This window comes from Mesocricetus auratus, unplaced genomic scaffold (assembly GCF_017639785.1).
Source record: "Mesocricetus auratus isolate SY011 unplaced genomic scaffold, BCM_Maur_2.0 Super-Scaffold_100019, whole genome shotgun sequence".
NCBI classification, from domain to species: domain Eukaryota; kingdom Metazoa; phylum Chordata; class Mammalia; order Rodentia; family Cricetidae; genus Mesocricetus; species Mesocricetus auratus.
The window spans coordinates 18,628,525-18,644,219 of NW_024429200.1; the positions used below are offsets into that span (position 1 = coordinate 18,628,525).

Genomic DNA, 15,695 nt, shown 5'->3' on the forward strand with positions numbered 1-15,695 from the left:
TCATGATTTTTAAAGCTAGCTACTCATTATTTAAATTATTTTTGGATGAGCATGCGACACTTTAAGCGACAAATTACTTTTTAATTATATTGGTATTATTGAGTTCTTAGGACTCTTTTACCACTGATACAAACTTTATACTGCAAAGTGGCTTCTTAGAGCCAAATTTCTGGCTACAGTTCCAATTTCGAGCCTCTTTTTTTTTTTTTCCTACTCAGTGGATCGATCGATCCAACATTGGAGGAGGACGGCTGAGGACAGGGAGGGTCTCACTATGTGTTCTAAGCTGGCAAGGAGTTCACCATGTAGACTAAGCTGGTGTCCCACTTGCAGCAGACATTCTGTGTCTGTCTCCTGGCGAGTGACCCACCACAGCCAGCTTAACCTGGTATTTAAAAGTCTGGTGAAAGGGAAGCTCACTATCTACCCCACTCTCTTCTCTGTCCTGAATCTTGAATCCCTTAAGACTCCACTCTTCCTTTCTCATCTAGGCCCCTGCTTCTTCCCTGTGATTCACTATAGTCAAATATGTCTGAAATAATGATGCCTTCTGCATCAAAGCACACATGGCACACCCCCCAAAAGAGCTTATTCTTGCACTAAAGGGCACCCATCTATCTGAAGCCCCATATATATTAAATGTATATATTAAATGTAGATTTAATATATCTATTAAAATCTAGCATTTAGGTAACAATCTATCTTCATTCCATCTTCAAAGCCGCACCCCACCACAGCTGAGGTTTTCATCTGAACAGCCAGGGTGGGGCTATTAGCTTCTCCAGTACTTTCCCATATTTGCTGTTTTTGCCACTGTTGGGCTGAATGCTACACCTGTAGCAATTCAGTAAGTCTTTACAGGCCTGAGCAAACAGCCCTTGAAGTGTTCCTTCAACTGTTCTTGAAGTTTCTAAGGAAATAATGAGCTCCCCTCCATTGTATTTCTTGAAACATATTTTCAAACGTAGCTGTGTACACACAAACATAGCTTCATTCTAATTACTTTAGAAGCATCTAAAGCATTGTATGTGATTTACCTACATAAAAGACCTTTTCTGTCTACCTCTTTTTAATAAAGGGTTTTGATATATATTTTGCCTGCATATACACATGTGTATCACATGTGTGCCTGGTGCCTGCAGAGGTTGGAAGAGGGTACTTGATTCCTCGGAACAGTTATTTATGAACCACCATATGGGTGCTAGGAATTGAACCCCAGGTCGTCTGCTTTTAATTACTGAGCCATCCTTCTAGCCCACCTCCTACACTTTGAGTAGAATGCTTTTAATTCTTTGAGAATTACATACATGGATACTATATTTTAATCATATTCTCACCCCACTCCTCCCAGATCCACCTTCTTTTCCTTTCCAATTTTATATCTTTCATTTTTTTAATATCCCACTAAGTCCAATTTGTGCTTTCCAAATACAAATGGTTTAAGGTCATTCACTGGAATACGTCCAATCTTCAGGTATCATATCCCTAAAGAAAAGTAACTTCCTTTCTACTAGCGGCCATCAACTTCCAAGAGCTCCAGAGCTACTGTTGGTAACTGGCTTCACATTGTTCAGGCAACCACAGTTGCAGGGAGTTCATGAAGGCATTGTCTCGCTTTAACCTGGGTCGTCCCAACTCCTGGCTCTTGTAAACTTTCTGTTCCCTGTTCCTTAATCTTCTCTAAGTCGTGTGGGTGACAGGTGTGATATAGGGATCCCACATGAGGCTGAGCACTCCACAGGCAATTATCTCTTCTAGATGTGGCAAAAGGTCTGAAACACTGCAAACACTCAGAAATTGACATGTTGAAGAAGTGTCCCCGGTAATGATCAAGGCCTAACTCAAATTTCTAGATAAATCCAGAATAAATTCCCGATGGAAAATTAAAATGTATTACGTTCTCACGAAATTATAAAGTGTCATGTTTGAATTTTACGGTTCAACTCTGTGTTATATGAAGCTTTGTGAATGAGGGAGTTGATTTTAATCTTAGAACACTAATTAAGTAAAATTGTAAATTTTAGATGGATAAAACTATTAACATAAATCTCTTCTACTAATCAGAGAAAATGAAGTACATTTAGAAATGATCAGCCAAGTAGAATATAGCAAATGTCAACAGCCGCATGTAATGGCTATCTTATGTCCAATAAATAAAATAGTGTGTGTACAACCATGTGTGTGAGGGTGCAAGTGTGTATGCACATGTATGTACAGATGTGTGCTTGTGCATGTGTAGACCAGAGGACACACTTGGGTATCATTCCTGGTTCCGTCAACTTTCTTTCTTGAGACAAGGCCTCTCACTGACCTGAACCACATGAAGGAGACTAAGCTGGCTAGCCAGAGAGTCTAAAAAATCCACAGTCTCCACTCCTCCTGCTCTGAGATATCAAGCAGGCACCACACTTAGAGATTTGTTGTTTTTGCTGTTGTTTTGTTTCGTTTTTAGTTTTTGGTTTTTCTAGACAAAGCTTCTATGTATAGTCTTGGCTGTCCTGGACTCATTCTTTAGACCAGGCCACCTCCAAGTCAGAGTTCTACTTGCCTCTACCTCCTGAGGCTGCACTACCACACCCAGAAAAATCACTCAGCTTTCTAAAAATTGGTTTCTAGGAATGAAACTCAGTTCCTTATGTTTAAATGGTATTTGCAACTGAATCATATCATAAGCCTCAAAGGTAGTTTTAAAAAGTTAAAGCTTAAACTTTTCTTATACTGACTTCAAAGCATAATTAAAGTTTTTATTCATTCAAATTTAAAACATGGCCACACCACATCTGGAGCAGAAAAGTATGCACTTAGAATATTTTGCCACATGAAAGAATTTGCCCAATGAATAATAGAGGCATACTATGCCAGGGGTCCCCACATCTCCCCAACAAGGTTCCTTAGTAGCTGTCTAACCACTTGCAGTGGTATTCTGTAGCATTTTCCTGTCCCAACAACCTGCTCCCAAATAACTGACAGCCACTTACTAAATAACTGACTGGGAAACTTAATATAAATTATAAGTGCTCTGCCAATAGCTCAGGCTTATTACTAACTAGCTCTTACAACTTAACCCATTTTTATTCATCTGTGTGCTACGCCGAAGCTCATGGCTTTGTTTTTTGTGGGGGAGGAGTTCGAGGCAGGGTCTCTCTGTGGCTTTGGAGGCTGTCTTGGAACTAGACCAGGCTGGTCTTCAACTCACAGAGATCTGCCTGCCACTGCCTCCCGAGTGCTGGAATTAAAGGCGTGCACCACCACTGCCCTTTGAGGCTTATGGCTTTTACCTCTATCCCATTTTGAGTGTCCAACTCATTCTTTATCTGACTGGCGACTCTGACTCCACCCTTCCTCATCCCATCATTCTCAGTTTGGCTTTCCTGTCTAACTTTATCCTGTTCAGATACTGGTCAATCAGCTTGTTTATTAAACCAGTCATATTGACATATATTCACACAGTGTACAGAAGGATGATTCCACTGCAGCATTCCTCAAGTCTTTTCAGCTCTGACTCCACTAAGGCCTCCTGGAAGTGTTTGGACTCCTTGAATTCTAACCTGTTTGGAACCACTCTGTAACTTACATATATACACTGACATGTAGATATAACTATTGTTGATGCATGATCTAGAGTTCATATTAGCAATAAAAGCATCCATACTTGCCAAAGGCCATTAAGGGAAATGAAGACAAATTTCAGGCAATGAAACCAATATACCTTGAGAATTTATTGTTAATAAATAAATTCTGACATTGTGGAAAGATACAGATATGTCCATCTATGTTTCTGGCATAGTTCATAGCCACAGAATAGAGGCAACATAATTTATTTATCTATTCACCTTTAAAGAGATAGCTGAGTGTTCCTAGTTTGGAACAAGTATGAATAAAGCCACAATATCTTTGTGTAAATATTTTACAACTTACAAATGTCAGAAGTTTGATGAATTCCTTTACTTTGGTCAATCTAAGCAAAAGCATTTTGTCAACCAAATAAAAAAGTCCAAGGTCTTTGTGGCAGACTGTTATTCATCAGGGTTTCTCTGTATAGTCCTGGCTGGCCTGGGACTTGCTATGAAGACCAGGCTGGTCTCAAACTCAGAGATTCAATTGTCTCTCAAATTCTGGGATTAAAGGCAAGTACTACACTGCAGTTCTGAAATAATGTTCTTAAATTGGCTCCCAATCCATTTGTATCTTGTTATTTAAAAGGGGAATTTCATCACTGCTAAGACATACCAGGAGTTGCCTGCAGAGGGGGTTGTCAGAGACTCAAAGTCATTTACAAACGAATGGGGAAGCACCTTCAGAAGTAATCAAACCAGCTGACATTCTAGTTTAAACTCTTAGTCCCCAAACTTTGGATAAGTAAATTTCTGTTAGTTAAGCCATGCAGCCTGCAACGTTTTGTTATAACAGCTTTGGTAGACTAATACAGCCTTTCACTGAATTTTGCCTAATAACCACACTCTCTTCCTAGAATAGTAACCTGAATCTAAGGGGTCAGCCCAATCCCAGGTCACTTAAATGATGTTGTACTTTCTCTGTACTTCAGCGGGAAAGGAAGACACGAAGTAGCCCAAAGGCAAAGGCATCTGCTTACAAATGTCGTCTGGACGTGCTCCTGATCACCCCACCTCACAAGGAATGTAAGGCAGGGATCTGAGTTGTTACATAAAGCAGATGATGACTGAGTCATAAAGGAAAAAGGACTTTACTCAAAATTCTCAGAATTGCTGGGAAGGTCGGTAAATCAGACTTCAGGCTAAGGTTTCAGAAAAACAGCACCTAACTCACAATAGACTTGGCCTGGTGGAAAGCAAAGCCAGTGTGGCGGCTGCTTTCCCCGCTGATTGCTACAGGGAACTTGGCAGCAGCCACGCTGTGGTGCCACGCCATGCCAGGAGCTCAGCTCCACCTTGGATCCAAAGGGAAACTTCTCCACCACTGCCAAGAGTGAAAGTTTCATATTGTGGCTGCCACATGTCCTGGGCAAAATGAAAGTTCCCATGGAGGTGGGCAACCTCCCTTAGCTTCTCACAGACAGCCTGGGCCTGGTGCCTATGTGTCATCTGGTGGAAAGCCTGGGAATCTGAACTGTGACACTAAGAAAGGATCTGATGTAGGGGAGTTTTCCCTCAAAGACAAAAGTGAAAAATTACAGCCTTTAAAATCACAACCGCATAACCAGAGGCCAATTCAGTGTTCATGCTGTACTAACCTCCTCTGTATTCTAAGCATTCAGCTTCAGCAAAAACAAAGATGGCTTATTTTATTTCATCTTATTCACCATTACTATTTTAATGACATGTATTCATGGTTTTCCAGTCGTATGTTGATATGGTGCATAATGGTCAATCAAGGTGGTTAGTTACCATTTCTGTCTCCTTAAATCTCTGAGACATTTTTGATTAGTATGCAACAATGATTTACTTATGAAGTAAGGTATAACATTTCAATACCTACATACAATGAGTAGTAATATGATCAGAGAGTAATTAGCATTTCTGTCTCCTTATTCTTGAGTACCTCCTTATTCACAAAGGAGGTTATCCAATTGTCTACCACACTCACTCCACTGTGCTGTAGCTCACAAGGACTTACTAGTTCTAGGGTCTCTCAATATTCAGATAGAAATGTTTCCTGAAATCTCAGCTTCCTTGAGTCTACATGAAACACTCACTTCAGTACCTAGAAAGCTACTCATGGGCCAAAACAGCTATTTTGCTGACAAATCAAAAACTCAGATTAAGGTAAAGAGCATAACCCTATGTCCTTTCTGGTAACTGATTTCCAACTGGCATCCAAATACTGTGTGTTAATGAATTATTTGGTTGAAATCAATTTAGTTAGCCCAAAATATCTGCTAAAGGAAAAATATTGTCTAGATCTTCGACAAAAGATTATTTTTCACTCATATTGAAATTTCATTTTTTATTAATGAACTGATCAGCTGTATTTGGAAAATCAAATTAATATTAAATTAGATGTGTGTTTGATCAACTTTCCATCACTGTGACAGAAATACCAGAGCTAAGCAAATTTACAAAGCAAAGCTTATGACCCCTGCTTCCAAAGGTTTCAATCCCTGGTCTCTTGGCTATATAGACTGAAGTTTCTGTCCCACCCAGTCACAGAGCTTTTAGTCACAAATAAACACACAGAGGCTTCATGGCTTGGGCTTCTTATTAACTAGCTCTCTCTTAATTATTAACCCGTTTCTATTAATCTGTCTATCTCTACGGGTGTTTGCCTTATTGGTGATCCCTGGGATCAATTGCTTCTTTGGTAACTACATGATGTTCTCCTTGACTCCACCTACTACCATTCTCTATCCTTGTTTGGATTTCCCACCTGGCAAAATCCTGCCTGCCCATTGGCCAAAACAACTTTTTTTTCTTTTGTATTTTCTCACTTTTATTTATGACAAATATTCCCCCATCTCTTCTGGTCAAAAGTTCTTTAAGACAATTCCATCAGCCTTAGCCAGTCGGAGAATAGAATCATCTGACTCACCCATCCTGTGAATGGTCCCACAGATAGCATAGGTTTTATACTGACCATTAAACTGGCCTGTGCACCTGTCAACCTCGGCCACATCCATCTGGATGGATGCATGGTTGTTCACGGAGCATTTCCACGGCACGTTGAGGACCATGAACTCACCGGCGTCGTTCTGCATGTCGAGACCATGCCTGCTCTCTAGGCCAGGGAAGCAGAGAAAGCTGGCCAAAACAACTTTATTCATCAACCAATAAGAGAAACATAATCACAGCATACAAAATGACATCCCCCATCATGGCTATTTGGTTTTTATGACCGTAATGAGGTAGTACATGAAAGCAAGGATATGTGACAGGAAAGTTCTCACATCATGACAACTGGGAAGCAAAGGGTGATAAAGCATGAGTCAGGACCCCAATTTCCTTTCAAAGACAAACCCCTCCTTTCCTGATTCCCTCCCATTAGATGGGACCTCATTAAGGTTCCACTATCTCCTGAAAGTAACACAGGCCCACAACTCCAACACATGAACTTTGGGCACATTCAAAAAACAAACTATACCAAGTACTGCCTGTCTCCACTTCAGACTTCCTTCTACTGCAATCTCTGAGAGGTGCTCCTGCCTCCTTGACAGGTGCCCTTAGAATTACCAAAATTTGTATTATACATTGAGTTGGAGATAAATTTACCATGGGCATAATATAGTGGCTTGTAGTTTCTTCCTTGTGTAGCTTATTTATTTTGTGATGGCTAACATTAAGTTTTAAGTTTAAATTACTGTGTTTAAGAGATCTATTAAACAAACCAACAAAAAAACCTTTAAATTGTAAGCCCCATTTGCACAAGGACAGGTATCTTCCTGGAATTCTGGGGCTGTTGTTCTTTTCAGATAACAAACCATGTGTACCTTCACTTCTATAAACAAGCTTGGTTGTCCCCAAGTGCAGAGGATATGTGCTTGATTACACAGAAACAAACACAAGGGCTAAATTTATTTGTCAACTTGACACAGACTAGAATCATGTAAGACTCTCAATGAGAAATTATCTAGATCAGGTTGGCTTGTGGGCATGTCTGTGGGGAAGGAGTTCTCCATTGGTTAATTGACTTGGGACTATTGAGCCCACTGTGGCACCCTTTGCTAGTTTGGGTCTTAGACTATATTAAAAAAGGTGAAAGTGAGCTAACACTATAATGCATGATCTTAACTGTAGATTCAATGAATGTATTCGTTGCTTTAAGTTTCCTTGACTACCTCGAAGTGATGGGTAATAAATTGTAAGATGAATAAACCCTTATCATCAGGGTGTTTTATCACAGAAATGGAAATAAAACTAAAACATCAAAAAAGAAGGAAAACATTTCTTAGCCCCTTTCTGAAACAAAATTCAAGGGCCTTCAAAATAACACATTTAGCTGTAGATAAACACAGCTCACCTTTGGGAATTCCACATGTGTTTGGGCTTATCTTGTTCTCTCCTCAAGAGCCTCTCCCTCTATTAACTTGTGTTTAAATCTATTTGAAAAAAATCTCTTCACAATAAACTTCAGGTCTGCTTCACACAGGCTCAAGTCCAGAATCCCAATCTTCATCTGAAGAGAGGTCTCTTCACACATGTTCTTCAGATGCTGTAAGCATACCATATATCCTGAGCATGTTTTCCCCTCCCTCTACTCCTCCCAGCTTCTCTCTTTCACCTCCCATCCAGATCCATCCACTTTCTGTCTCTCATCAGAATGTAATAATAGACTTCTGTGCAATAGTAATGAAATATTGTAATATAAAACAAAAACTACCACATTGGAATTGGACAAAACAAACAGCATGAAAAGAGTCCAAGAGAAGGCTCAAGAAATAGAGACCCACTAGTTTGCACCCTCAGGAATCCCATAAAAACACTAAACCGGAAGCCATAATATATACACAAAGGATCCGTAGAGTAAAAAGAGAGAAGAAAAGACATATATAAATAATATAAAAATAAAATAAAAAATTTTAAAGAAAAGAACCTTGGCACAACATCATGAAACAAAGAACCTCCAAAGATGCAGCTGAGTTCATTTTCTGTTTGTCATCTACTGCTGGGCATACAACCTGCCCTTAAGAGTAGTTTGTTTCCCCAGTAAGACTCCCATGGAGGAAACTAGACTTTCTTTGCAATTGGCTACCAATTGGAGATAGTTTCTGGGTTAGGGATGGAGGCATGTGTCTACATCTCTGTTCAGCTATAGGACCACATCTGGTGCAGACTCACACAGACCCTGTGCATACTGCTTCAGTCTCTATGAGTTTATATGTGTGTGGATCATGTTGACTTCAACACCCTTGTTTCCTTCATTCCTTCCGGCTCCTACACCCTTTCTGCCTCCTCTCTGCAGAGTCCCTGAGCCCTGAGGGATTTGAAGAAGACATCTTGTTCAGGGTTGAATGTTCCAAGGTCTCACTCTCTGCATAATGTCTAGCTGTGGGTCTTTCCATTTGTTCTCGTCTCCTGCAGGAGGAAGTTTCTTTGATGGTAGCTTACTGTTATTCTTATACTCTGTATTTGTATATTGCATTTGAGTTACTTAACTGTTTCTTATAAACCATGAGTTCTTTGTGACCAAATATTACCTAATTTTCATCACTGTAATATTGTGGAATATTATTTTAAGTTGTGTTACATTCATTTATATTTGTTTAATGATGAGATGTGTTGCATCTTTTATGTTGCATCTGCTTAACTCTGTGAAGCTGTGTTACTTTGCCTGATAAAACACTTGATTGGTCTAATAAAGAGCTGAATAGCTAGGCAGGAAAAAGAATAGGCAAAGTTAACAGGCAAAGAGAATAAGGAAAATCTGGCAAGAGGAGATCAAGGAGCTTGAGAAAAGGAGGAGAGTAGGACATTGGGAGACAGCCACCAGCTACACAGCAAGTCATGGAGTAAGAAAGAAAGAAGGGGTCAGGCATTGGTGGCGCGCGCCTTTAATCCCAGCACTCAGGAGGCAGAGGGAGGCAGATCTCTGTGAGTTTGAGGCCATCCTGGTGTACAGAGAAAGTTCTAGGACAACTTCCAAAGCAATACAGAGAAACCCTGTCTTGAAAAAAAGAAAGAAGGAAAGAAAGAAAGAAAGGTATACAGAATAGAGAAAGATAAAAGCCTAGAGACAAAAGGTAGACTGGATAATTTAAGTTAAGAAAAGCTGGTTAGAAACAAGCCAAGCTAAGGCCAGGCATTCATAAGAAAGAATAAGTTTCTGGGTGAATATTTGGGAACTGGGTGATGAACCCACAATAAGTGAAGAATGAAAAAACTACATTGCAACCTCTTTAGAACACAGAGAGAGAGAGAGAGAGAGAGCAGAGAGACAGAGAGACAGACAGACAGAGAGACAGAGAGACAGAGAGACAGAGAGACAGAGAGACAGAGAGAGAGAGAGAGAGAGAGAGAGAGAGAGAGAGAGAGAGAGAGAGAGATGTTTCTTTGTTTTGAGTCTGGGTTTCTCTGTGTAGCCCTGGCTGTCCTGGAACTCTGTAAGTAGACCAGGCTGGCCTCACGCTCACAGAGATTTACCTACATCTGCCTCCTGAGAGTTGGGGGTGGGAGGAAGTGTGTGACACTGTGCCCTGCTCTTCAGAACTTCTTAGGCTATACTTTTATACCTGTTTATATGAATTACTTTTGTGTCACTATGAGCAAAACATAATTTACTCAAGGGAAGGAGATTGGTTGGCTCTCTCACTATTGTATGTAGTTCAGCCCACGTCACTTACTTCCACAGGCTGTAGCAAAGCACCATGTCACTGGAAGCACGTGGGAGAGGAAAGCTATTCATGTAAGAACAGACAGAAAACAAAGAGGGGGCCAATAATAGTATAACCCCAAGGACCTCCCCGCAGTGACCCCCTCTCTCAAGCCCCACCTCCCAAAGTTTCCAGAACCTCTCAAAATAGCACCAATGGATGGAAGTCAAATTTTCAACTCATATCCAAACTGTGATTATCTGCAGTTTAATATATATTGCTAGTTACAAATAGCTGGATGAGCATTTGACTATATAATAAATGAATTTATTATAATGCTACCTCATTCCCCTTTAATAAGCAAATATCTCTTGAGACCATACTATGTTGTCAACACCTGTGGTAATTTCTGGGAACAAGAAACAATCAAATGTAAGGGTGGAGAGATGGCTCAGTAGTTAAGAGTGCTTAATGACTTGAATTCAGTTCCCAGAACCCCTTCAGGTGTCTCATAACTAACTGTAACTCCAGATCCAAAGTATTCAATGATCTCTGTCCACTATGGGTGCCTGCATGCATGCACTGCACATAAATTCATGCAGACACATGCATACCTTTTTAAAAAAATCAAAGGCAGGGCAGTGGTGGTGCATGTCTTTAATCCCAACACTTGGGAGACAGAGACAGGTGGATCTTTGTGAGTTCGAGGCCAGCCTTGTTTACTGAGTAAGTTCCAGGACATCCAGGGTTGCACAGAGAAACCCTGTCTCTAAAAACAACAACAACAAAATCAAAGAACTACAAGTATATTTATTTCTTGCCTACATGGACAGAAACAAGTAAGTATAACATTTTATCCCTTACAGGGGCTAATCTCATGAAGAGACAGGAGACTAAAAGATTGCACGGTGTACATGATTGTAACTGGTTAGAGTATCTTCATGTCTGTTTTCCCATGATGAATCAAATATAAATATTTCATTTTTCAAAAGCCTTCAAAGAGGAGAGAATTAGACTACATTTTAGTTCACTTAACTATGTCCACGTTGTTTAATTCCTTAACTAACGATAATTAGATCTAATTTCACAAGATTAGGGCAAAGGTTTGTTCCTTGTTTCTGAAAGCTGGCATTTTCAGTGGTGCTTTCTGTGTGAGCAGAGCTGGGCATCCTGAAGCCCAATCTTTGCGCTGGGTACAAGTCTCCCTTTGTCTGCAGCTCGCCTTGCCAAGCCTAGCCTGTCTATACCACTCTTTCTTGACAGTCACTGGGCAGTGTCCTGGCTTGCTCAAATCACCCAGTCCTGCAGCCCGAATTGCAGATAGTCTGAGAGCTGCTGGCATTCTCCAGGACAGGGTATGTTGTGTATTCAACCCTGCATTTCCAAGAGAGAGAGAGAGAGAGAGAGAGAGAGAGAGAGAGAGAGAGAGAGAGAGAGAGAGAGAGAGAGAGAGAGAGAGAGAGAGAAGAGACAGGTGGAATCTTAACTGCCCCAGCCTGAAAATGTGCCCTTATCTGGAGAATATGAGGTTTTCATAGTGGTAACCAAGTAAAAATGAGATCATTAGGGTCCTCCCTAATCCTGACTGGTGTTCTCCCAAGAAAGGGAAAGAGAAAAGATACGGTTTGTCATCAGGTGCCCCGCCTGCCAGAAGCTGAGAGAGAAGCACCAGGCTTAGAGCCAGGAGCAGTCCTGTTGTCATCTGACCTCAGATTCAGCCCCCTACAACTTTGAGACAACAAATTCCAGTTTTGTAAGTCACTTGTGTCATGGTGGTGGAGAGCCTTACAAAAGAATCTACAACATACTTCCATAGAGAAACTACTATAAAACTAAAGCGCCTCAGACCTTGTGTCCTGGATTTTTATGTCTTTAGGAAACAACACCTAGAGTCTAAATATATATGACCACTAAGGAAAGGAAAGAAGGAAAGGAAAGAAAGAAAGAAAGAAAGGTAGGGAGGAAGGGAGGGAAGGAAGGACAGAAGGAGGGTGGGAGGGAGGGAGTTAGAGGAGAGAAAGAATAACTTGGGAAATGGAAAGATATCTCAATGGCTGTGGTGGTTTGAATGGGCATGCCCCCCCCATACACTCATGCGTTTGAATTGTTGACCCATAGGAAGTGGCCCTATTAGGAGGTGTGGCCTTGTTGGAGGAAGTGTGTCACTGTGGGAGCAGACTTTGAGGTCTCATGTGGTTTGCAGTCCTCTTTTGCTGCCTGTGAATCAAGATGTACAACTCTCGGGTCCTACAGCACTATGTCTGCCTGCATGCTGCCATGTTTCTCACCATGCTAAGGCACTATATAATTCCAGTTCCAGAGTCTCATTATCAGGGGAGGGCATTTAAGGTAGACTTAATGTCAGTTGGTGTCATTCTTGTGAAAATCTCACTAGTGCCAGATCTCCCCTCCCTCTATTATGGTATCTCTCATCCTTCTCTCCTCTCCTCTATTCCTGCTCTACCATGTCCTCTCCTCTCCCCTCCTCCCTGCTTCCGATCCAATTAGGAGATCTCCTCCCATAACCCTTCTCTGGGTTATCATGCATATCTCTCTTAGGGTCCTCCCTGCTTCCCAGACTCTCTGGTGGTGGGATCCATGTTTAAAATCCATATATAAGTGAGTACATACCATGTTTGTCTTTTTGTGACTGGGTAACCTCACTCAGGATGGTTTCTTCTAGTGCCATCCATTTGCCTGAAAATTTCAAGATTCCATTTTTTTTCTGCTGAGTAATACTCCACTGTGTAAATGTATCACATTTTCTCTATCCATTCTTCAGTTGAGAGGCATCTATCTGGGTTGCTTCCAGGTTCTGGTGATTACAAATAATGCTGCTGTGAACATAGTTGAGCAGATGTCCTTATTATATGAGTGTACATCTTTTAGGTATATGCCTAAGAGTGGAATTGCTGGATCTTGTGGTAGTCTGATTTCCATTTTCCTGAGGAATTTTATGGTAGAGATTTTTAATTCTCTTTTCTTAACCAGTATCTCAATTCCCAACAATTGGTCTAAGAATTTCTGACATTCCAGGGAATCAGAAACTGCCTCTCATCTCAGATGATTAAAAAAAAAAGTCTAGCGCATCTTTTCCAGATTCTGTCCAGATAGGAAGTGATACCCTGTTGTTGCTCAGGATTATAGAACCTAGAAGTGGTCAGACTTTAGCAAGTAGCACATAGTGACTGTGGTGGCAGTTTCTGCTCCAGATCAGCTTCTGTGTGTGATTAACGTGTTGTTCTTATGTGCTGATAATCCCATAGATTAGAGGACAGGGACACCCACACAAATCATCATGGCCAGATTAATTAAAGGAAGCTTTTTAAAACTTGTGTATGTGGACTGTCTCTCCCTAAAAGCAGGGTTCAAGAGATCAGCATTGGACATGGGTAGGAGAAGGGTTTTTATAGTTCAGGAGTAGGGGTTTCCAAATGGGTGATTTGGCAGGCAAACAGGTTGTGTTACTCAGAACATACGCATAACAAGTTGGTCATAACAGCCTCCTGAAACAAAGACATGATTGTAAGGTGATAATAACAAGATTGTAAGGTAGTTGTAACAATGTGGTCATGACAATGTAGTCTTAATAACCTTTTGAAGTAAAGGCATGATTGCCATTTCCTGGTACAGTCAGTACACAACCATTTGTAGTTAAGTTAATAGGTGGGGCATAGCCCAATCCTTGAGAAACAGTAATGAGTCTAGTTTTCTTTTTTTACTCTGAGATAGCATTCAAGCCTAAGATGGAGGCAGGATGGCTTATCATGATAGTACTTCCTTCAATAGCAGACACAAGCATCCCATCTCATTGCTACAAATCTCCTTTTAATGCAGTCTCTAACTTTCCTGTTTTTATCAGAAAAAGCTTTTGTTTATAAATGCAAACTTTGAATGATACATTTCCCCCTTTAGGAAGTGCCATTTGTGTTTAGATTTGAATGGTGAGTAGGCATTAGTAGAAGAGGGGAAACAAACCCAGAGTGAAAATTATAATTAAGACAATGGTTCAGGCAGGAGTTTGGGGAGCAAGAAAGAACTCACAGTTTGGGTTGAAGCTGGACAAGTAGGTGAGCTACAGTGATTTTAATGGGAATGACAGGAAATTGAATGACTAGGCAATATGATGGAGCTTGTTGAATTATGTATAACAGGATAATGGTTTGAATATCAAAAGGGGATGGAGAAGGGAGTGAAGTCTTGAATATCTAACCAGGTGGTAATTCTGAAGTAAAAAACACTAGAAACAGCAGGTTTGCTTGGGTAGTCTTTTTAAAAAAAAGTATGTAGTGCTGTGTATGGGCGTGTGTACAATGTTTGTGTATATGTATGTGTACAGGTTTTCATTTGAAGTCTAACACATGCCATGGTGAATATGTGTGTGGGGGTCTGAATGAGAATGGTCCCCATGGGCTGACATATTTAAATGTTTGAGCCACAGTGTTTTGATGAGATCCTCAAGATCAATTAGTAGATTAAACCAAAAATACTTCCTGGCTTCCATCATTGTACCACGGTTACTAAGATGCTGATACCAGCAGCATCTGAAAGGCATGAGGATGATAACTGTTCTGTGTCAATCAGACAGGTTAAGGAAATGCTCAGAGAGGTGGGAAACAAGATTTCTGTGTGTGGATAGGATGTTTTCTGAAGAGATCAACATTTGAGTTAGTGAAATGATTAAAAATCCACTCTCAACAATGGGTCAGCCATTATCTAATCTTTTTAAGGCCCTGAAGAAAATCAGATAGAAGGCAAATCCCCTTTATGGCTGAGAGGGCCATCCATCTTCTCCTGAATTCAAATCTCAACATTTTAAAGGTCCGTACTGTTAGGTAGCAATATGGCCTCATCCTGTCCCTCTCATAGACTTGGAATATTTGGAGCTTTATTGACTCATTTAAATAAATGAGTAGGCAAGGACACCCAGGGGTGTCTGACTATCCTATTATGGTTCCACCGCAGGCTACTTGACCATCCTGTTAAAATATATGGAACAATGGATGGAAAAGCAAAGAGCTTGCTTTTCATCTCAGAAAGTGTGTCTAAAGGTTATCATGTTGCCTAAAACAGACTTTTGGACAGCCTCCAGAGAACCAGGCTGTCCTTCTCTGCCCTTTCCAACCAGTAGGAGAGAAAAAGTCCAGCCAGGGCTTTGGGCTCAGATTGAAATCCCCTGCTTTTCTGGCTTGCTGACAACAGATAGCACAACTGTTTGGTCTGCATAATCTCATGAGTCAATTCCTATTTTATAGAGATACGCAGATGTAGAGATGGAAGGACACTGGTGCACATTAGCTAGGGTTATAGGCACACTTACATGTCTTACTTCTGCCTTTGGGGAACTGGTGCTACCGCAAGTGGATATTAATTCTATACTATATTTATGCTTTTAAAAATATTTTGTTGCCAGGTGGTTGTGGCACACGCCATTAATCCCAGCACTCAGGAGGGAGGCAGAGGCAGGAGGATC

At 40.8% G+C, this 15,695-nt stretch overlaps 1 protein-coding gene across 1 annotated transcript; it reads right to left on the reverse strand.

Moving 5' to 3' along the window:
* Positions 1 to 6,228: 6,228 nt before the first annotated feature.
* On the reverse strand, positions 6,229 to 8,118 carry LOC121133013 (40S ribosomal protein S21-like). Its single transcript, XM_040728661.1, has one exon. It carries the CDS (start codon positions 6,737 to 6,739, stop codon positions 6,443 to 6,445), a length of 297 nt encoding a protein of 98 aa, XP_040584595.1. The 5' UTR covers positions 6,740 to 8,118; the 3' UTR covers positions 6,229 to 6,442.
* Between the last annotated feature and the right edge of the window lie 7,577 nt (positions 8,119 to 15,695).

Bases quoted from the DNA above. Each gene is read 5' to 3' on its own strand.
- LOC121133013 (XM_040728661.1), bottom strand. From the start codon at position 6,739: ATGAATAAAGTTGTTTTGGCCAGCTTTCTCTGCTTCCCTGGCCTAGAG.